The following is a 7,500-nucleotide window of genomic DNA, read 5'->3' on the forward strand; positions in this document are numbered from 1 at the left end:
TATATATGAGTTGCTGTGTGTGTGTGTGTGTGCGTGCGTGCGTGCGTGCGTGTGTGTATGTGTGTGCGTGGGCCTGTGAAATAGGTAGTAGGTGTGAATGTGGATGGGGGTTAGAAGTAGATTGAGGTTAATGCGCGCGTGCGTACGTGTGTGTGCGTGCGTGCGTGCGTGTGTGCGCGCGTGCGTGCGTGCGTGTGTGTGTGCGTGCGTGTGAGCGTGCGTGCGTGCGTGCGTGTGTGTGTGTGGTGGGCCTGTAAGGTAGATAGGAGTTGGTGTGTGTGTGTGCACGCGTGCGTGTGTGTGTGTGCACGCGTGCGTGCGTGTGTGTGTGCACGCGTGCGTGCGTGTGTGTGGTGGGCGTTATGAAATACTGAGACTACGTGTGTGCTGTTTCCCGTCAGTGTGCTTGTATTTTCAGCATGGGAAGCTATTAACAAGCGCTTCCCACACACACTGCGCACGCATATGGTTGGTTCATCTACTGCTGTGTGCACGCACACGCATCGCAGCGAAACTGCCGTTATTCGTCCGCAAAAAGACGGGGCGACATTTTCCACAAAGCGATCCAACTCGAATTTGACGCGATACGGCCTCGTGCGTGCGTGCGGGCGGGCGTGCGTGCGTGGCGTTAGTGATTTACGAACACTGACTAGCTGTTCGCGAACGCCCGTGTATTTGCGTTGATGGATTGTTGGATGATGGGGGGGCTCGCACGCTGACTACCGATGTACCCTGTATGGTTTCCTCACCTACTTCCGTCTTTCTCTTCTGCAGGGGCTTTGGATTCGTTACCTACGGAAACCCGGAAGCTGTGGATAAGGTGTTATCCCATGGACCCCACGAGCTTGACCAGAAAAAGGTAATTTCCAATCTACGTTCGCTGTGTACAGAATGGTGAACAGTGCAACATGGAGAAGTCAATGTATATATATATATCAAGAGCGTATAAAGAAGGGTATACGTAGGTGTGATGGTGAGATGGGGGACAGCTATATGGGGCATGTCCGATCAAAAAACCTGATTACTTGGGGGCCATTCTTTCTGCTCCAGTTGTGCACAACAAAAAAGGATGAATTCATTATAAAAAACAAATGTAAGAAACGCAAATAATCCGGTATGTGTGTCCATACCATTCTCACCCTTCATAATGCCATCCCCATCATCCCTTACGCTGTATCTTTATCTCTTTTCCTACATGCCTCTCTTACTTCCGCTCTCCTCGCAGCCATCTCTTTTTCTCTCTTCTGCAAATCTCTCGCGCTCTTTCACTTTTCCCCTAGCTCTAGAACTATAGCTCTTCGCTCTGCCACAGTTCCAGAGCTACTTCTTCCCCCTGCTCTGTCAATGTCTGCCCTCTAATAGCATTTGCTTGTCAGGGAGGAGGGAGCGCAGGGGGAGGGGAGGGGGAGGAGGGAGCGCCGGTGTCTCCCCACGCACGCTGGCCGCTGCTGCTGGGCCCGCAAGTATTGGTGTCATAGGGCAAGAGGATGGCTAAACAGCTGCAGAGCTAGCAGCCTGGGTGGTTACCTCACTGGAGCCAGTGGAGGGAGCGGGACGCTGGCGGGCTGTTTGTCTGTCTCGCTGCTTGGCTGGTCATGGTACACTAGTACAGCAACTCCGTCGCTTGCGCTGTGGGCCAGCAGTCTGACTCAGCAGTTCTTTGTTGAGCTGCCTGCCTGCCTACCTACCTTGTGTGCCGGGTACGTGTGCGGCGTGCGTGTGCGTACAACAAATACACGCGAATGTTCCTCGTCTCTCCCTCTCTTCCTCTCTGCTCTCCTCTCTCTCCACTTGTCGTCTTGTCTGTTTCTCCTCCCTTCTTCCGTCTCCTCTCTCGTCCCTCGTCTCCGTGCTGCTCGTCGTCTCTCATCTCTCTCATCACTTTCCCTCTCGTCTCTCTCTCTCTCGTCTCCTCCCCTCGGTCTCTCTCTCTCTCTCTCTCTCCTCTCTCCTTCTCTCTTGCCTCTCTCTCTCCTCGCGTCTTTCTCCCCCAGTCCTTACTCTCTCTCTTTCCTCCTTCCTCCCTTACCCTCCCTCGCAGCGCTCTTCTTCTCTCCTTCCTCGCCTCTCTCTCTTCTTCACCCTCTCGCATTCTCTTAATCTCCTCCCTTACCCCTTCCCTCTCACGCGCGCATCTTCTCTCTTCTGCGCCGGCGCCTGCCCACCAGTGGGAAGCGACGGTCGTTGTCAACAGGTCGTCAGTGGTCGTGCGTGCGTCCGTAGTCAGCTCTACTGGCCTCCACACAGCCTTGCATCATCTTGATTCGGAGGGTGCGGGTCTCGATTTGCGAAGGAGAAGCCTACGATTGCTCACCCGCAGAAATGTAGGTTCGCGTCCCCGCGGGCAGGTGCAGGTCCCCGGGGGTCGTAGGAAGGGAGAGTCGCGCGCCGGGGCGGTGGTGGCCAGAGGAGGAGGACCTACGGAGGCGGGTGGGCGGGACTTGGGAGCGAGTCCCGCCAGGGTGGGTTGTGCGCGGAGGGGGGAGAGTCGCCCGGGGCGGCGGTGGCGGCCACTTGGGAGGAGTCGCCCGGGGCGGGGTGGCGGGAGGGGGAGGAGTCCCAGAGCGTGCAGGGGTGGAGCGGCACTACGAATGAGGTCCCTGGGGCGGGTGAGGGTGTATTAGAGAAAGGTCCCCGGGCGGGGTGATCGGAGGGGAGGAGGTCCTGGGCGAAGGAGAGGCCACCCCGAGGCGGGCGGGAGAAGGGGAGAGGTCCCGCGGGGCGGGAGGGGAGGAGCGCTGTGATTGCTTCACCGCCTGTCATGTATCTTATCAAGATATAATAATTAAATACCTATTATATTACCTATGTTATAGGTATTATTATTAGCTCTTGATCTTATCCTCGGCTATCTCCTTCTCGCTTTCGGCTTCTCGTTTCTTAAACAGTAATCTCTTGTCTCTCTCGTGCACCTCTCTGTCTCGATCGTTTACGCTCTTCTCTCTCTTTTCCTCCACTGTTTCTCCTCTCTCTGGCACGCTCTCTCTCTCTCTCTCTTTCGCCACGCACTGTCTTCTCTCTCTCTCTCGTTCCCTTCCGCATTTCTCTTCTCCACCGCCCGCTGCTTTTTGCGCCTCCTCTCACCTCTCTCCATTCCTCGAGTTCGCTACCACCGTTCGTATTAAAAATGCAATGCTCCAGCCTGCGATGAAGAAAAAAATACGTAATGGCGACCAGCCGCCGTGATGGATGGGAGGGGTGGGGGTGCTTTGTGGTGTGTGTGTGTGTGGGGGTGGGTTTACCGTTATATTCGCGCAGCGCAAATCCAGCGGCTGCTGGCTGCTGCTGCTGGTCGCTCGGTCGGGTCGCTACCCGCCGGCTGGCGACAGTATCCGCCGCCCTATAAAAGCCCAAAACCAGTTCTGGCCGAACGGCCCATAGTTCAAGTAATTAATACGCACAGCTCTGCTTATTCGCCTAAAGTCGCAGGGCACCGCACGCTTAGCTAGCTACTATACCACAGATTTTCACGGTGGTTGGTGTCTGTGATACAGTGAAGGGGTCTCCGCGGGGGGAAGAGTCAACTGATTGGGCTGCCTGAGGAGGAGCGGAGGGAGGCAGGGGAGGCATGAGAGAAGATCGCAGACTGTATGTATGTATGTACGGTGCGCTGTGTGTGCGCTGTGCGTGTCAGCGCACAGCGCACATCATCGCCGCATTGCATGCAATTCACTACTTATGAATTCCCACATGTAATATGCAATAAGATAAAAAAAAAATCGTCAAGGATGCATATGCCGTACAGTATATATACAGGCGGAATATCCGACAGCGTGCGCTGGTATGTAATGCGTGATAGTAATTGTATTATATAATTTATAGACGCACTGAGCAGCTCAGTGCTCACATACGAGCCCGCGCGCCCGCAAAAGAAACTCGGTTAATCAGCCAAGGTTTTTCCAAACATACCTCGCGCGGTAGCAGCATTTGCTGCTGCTGCTGTTGTTGTTGTTGTTGTTGTTGTTGTTGTTGTGTCGCTGCGTGTTATCGTCGTAGGTCCGTCGTCCGCGTTTGTGCTGCTGTTGCAGCTGCGTTGTTGTGTTGCTGGTTACTTGCTGCTATGTGCGCTTACTCGCTGCTAACTGCTGCTTACTGTGCTGCTGCTCTGCTGCTGATGCTGCTGCTGCTTACTGCTGCTACTGCTCTACTGCTGCTGGCTGCTGCTGTCTGCTGATGCTGCTGCTGCTACTTGCTGCGGCTGCTACTACTACCTGCTACTGCTGCTCAGTGCTGCTGTTGCTGTGGCTACTGCTGCTACGCTGCTGCTCGCTGCTGCTGCTGCGATCTACTGCTGGCTACTGCTGCTGCTGTTGCTAGCATTCTGCGGCGGCTGTTGGCTGCGGCTGAATCTGCATTTCGACAAAGCTGCCTGCCGCCGAGGGACGTTTGGAAATTGCCGGCCGCGCTCGCCAGGGGCCGCCGCGGCCGATAAAATATACTCCGCGGTTTTGCGTATCCGACCGAGCGGCTGCGTACATCAACTCAATGTGTGCGCTGCGTGCGTCTTTGTGTGTGGTGTTGTGTGCGTGCGTGCGTGCGATGCTAATCACGTGCCGTGCGTGTTTGCTGTGTGTGCGTGCGCTGCGTGCGTGCGCAGTGGTACGTGCGTGTGGTGTGTGTGTTTGTTGTGTGCGGCGCGTCGCGTGTGTGTGTGTGTGATGTGTGTGTGTGTGTGTGTGTTGCGTGGCGTAGCGTGCGTGTGTGTTGTGTGTGTAGGCGATTAATGAAATACTGAGACTATACGATGTACACGCTGCTTTCGCATCGTCAGTTGCGCGGCACGATATCGCTTACGCTCTTACAAGCGGCGACGACGCGTGGCAGGAAAAGTGTGTGTAAGCCATTTCTATGCCACCCTGCTGCGCTCTCACGCACGTACACATCACCCCGCCTTCCCCGGAGCTCCTGCCCTAGAGGATCACACCGGGGGTGGGGGAGGGTAAGGAAGTAAGAAACTGCCTCTCTGTTCTTCTTCTTTCTCTCCTCTCTCTTCTCTCTCTCTCCTCTCTCTCTCTGTCTCTCTCTCTCTCTCAGTCTCTCTCATCTCTCTCTCTTCTCTTTTCTCTCTCTCTCTCTCTTCTCTCTCTCTGTCTCTCTCCTCTCTCATCTCTCTCATTCGCTGCTCTCTCAGATTCGTCTCTCTCTTCCCTCTCTCTCTCTCCGGCGCTCTCTGCAGCTCTCTCTCTCTTCCGCGCCTCGTCTCGCTCTCTTCTCTTCTCTCTCTCTCGGTCGCCCCTCTCCTCTCTCTCTCTCTCTCTCTCTCGCAGGCGCGAGTCTCTCTCTCTCTCCTCTCTTCTCTTCTCATGGCTCTTGGCCCACCGCGCTCATCTCGCTCCTCGTTCTCTCTCTCCTCTGTCGCTCATCCTCTCATCCTTTCCTTCTCCTCTCCTCCTCTCTTCTTCTCTCTCTCTGCTCCTTCTCGTCTCTCTCGTCTTTGTTCTCTCTCTCTCTCTCATCTCTCTCATCTTCTCCGTCTATCTCTCTCTCTCCCTCTCTCCCTTCTTCACTCTCTCTCCATCTCTCTCTTCTCCTCTCTCCCTCGCTCTCTCTCCCTCTCTCTCATCTCTCTCTCTCTCTCTCCCCCTCTCTCTTGCCGTCGCTCTTTCTCCTCTCTGTCGTCTTCATCTAATTTCTTCTACTGTTACTCTCTGCTCGTCTGGTCTTCCTCTCGTCTCCTCTCTCTCACTCTCTCTTCTCTCCCTCTCTCTCTCTCCATCTCTCTCTCTCTTCTCCCTCTCCCTCTTCTCGCGTGCTCGCTTTCCTCACTCTAACTTCATCCGTTCTCGCTTTCCCACTTACTATCTCCACCTCAGCCTCTCTCAGCATCCCTTCCCCCGAGAATCGCTCGCGAGTGACGACAAGAGAGAAGGTGAAATGAAGAATATATCAGACAAAAGCTCGTCCTCTTCTCACTCAACCTTATCTCAGCCTCCTTCGGCAAGCCGCCTCGGGTGTGAATGAGAGGGAATCCATGAGGCTTGGTTGGTGGTAGGTAGCGGGAAGGAGTAGGGGGCAGTCACGGTATTTGACGGCAGTCACGGCTCAGGCAACCACTCGATTATCTCTCCGCAGAGTTGGCATTTCAATATTTCACGGTGTGCAGGAAACCAGATAACTACTACTGTCGACTCGCCGTAAAACGATCGTACAGGAAAGAGAGAGAGAGAGAGAGAGAGAGAGAGAGAGAGAGAGAGAGAAGAAAGAAGANGAGAGAGAGAGAGAGACGTACGTGCGTACGAGGTAGTACGTGCGTGTGTGTGTTCGCGTGTATGTGTGCGTTCCTACGTGTGCGTGCGTGCGTGTACACGCGCGTCGTCGAGTGTGATTGTGTGCGTGCGTGTACACGCGCGTCGTCGAGTGTGATTGTGTGCGTGCGTGCGTGCGTGTCTGTGTGTATGGTTGAGACTCAACCCCGGGGGGCAACCTGATTTGTTCCTCTCCCATCCTCCTGGGTATCACTCTCTTCTCCCTCCCCCTGTCCCTCCCCCTCTCCCTACCTCTCTTCCTCTCTCGCCTCTCTTTCAATCTCGCTCTTTCTCTGTCACTCGCCCGCTCTCACACTCTCCATCGCTCTGTTTCTCGCCTCCTTCGCTCGTGCGCGCGATCTCTTTCTCCCTCTTTCTTCTCGCTCGGTTGCTCGCTCTGCAAAGCAGCGCCACTGGGCGACGAATTCTATCAACTGCCGCGAAATATTGCGGAGCGTATAGCTACTTTGGGCAATGGAGGGCACTGGGGAAAAATCAATTGGGAAGCATTACAGTAGTATTCCACCACACGCTACGCGAGGATCCGTGTGCGCGCTCCAACATAAGGAAGGTAACATAGCTGCTGCATCTATAGAACAGTTCAACTGCACATAACTCAATTGACGGCCGGCTGAGATGGAGCGCGCGATTGGCGCGCGAGCCCCCCCTTCCCGAATGGTGATCATGGCTTCCTCGCTGCTGCTGCTGCTGCTGCTGCTGCTGCTGCTGTACTGCTGCTACTGCTGCTGCTTCTGCCTCCTGCTGCTGCTGTCCTGCTAGTTACTACTGCTACGCTGCCTACTGCGGCTGCTCGTTGGTATGGCGCTGGATTCAGCTGTGATGCAGCCCCTCGTCATTCCTGCCGTAACGCCCTGCATTCCCCTCTAACCGCCCCATCCCTTCCCCTAGCTAACTATCACCCCCTCACCTTCCCCCGCTAACCGCCCCTCGCCTTCCCCGCTAACCGCCCCTCGCCTTCCCCGCTAACCGCCTCCTCGTCCCTCCCCTCTGCTACATCAACCGCCCCTCGTCTCTCGTCTTCCCCTGCTAACCACCCCTCCCCGAGGAAACCGCCCCCTCGTCCCTCGTCTTCCCCTGCTAACCACCCCTCTCCCGAGGAAACCGCCCCTCCCCAGGAAGCCGCCCCTCGTCCCTCCCTCCCACTTCCCTCGCAAACCACCTCTCGTCCCTCCCCTCCCCTATCAACGGCCCCTTCCCCAGTAACCGCGCCCCGTCGGCCCTCCCTTCCCCCGCT

At 55.8% G+C, this 7,500-nt stretch overlaps 1 protein-coding gene across 1 annotated transcript in view; it reads left to right on the forward strand.

Annotated features, from left to right (window-relative positions):
* Positions 1–7,500, forward strand: part of LOC106813549 (RNA-binding protein Musashi homolog 2-like) — a gene marked incomplete at its 3' end in the record, with an annotated part of 25,984 nt that overhangs the window by 13,982 nt on the left and 4,502 nt on the right. The window contains 1 exon segment of the mRNA XM_014817711.1: positions 775–859. Within this exon segment, the coding sequence (XP_014673197.1) occupies positions 775–859 (85 nt within the window).

Source organism: Priapulus caudatus, unplaced genomic scaffold, assembly GCF_000485595.1.
Source record: "Priapulus caudatus unplaced genomic scaffold, Priapulus_caudatus-5.0.1 Scaffold790, whole genome shotgun sequence".
Lineage (NCBI taxonomy): Eukaryota > Metazoa > Priapulida > Priapulimorpha > Priapulimorphida > Priapulidae > Priapulus > Priapulus caudatus.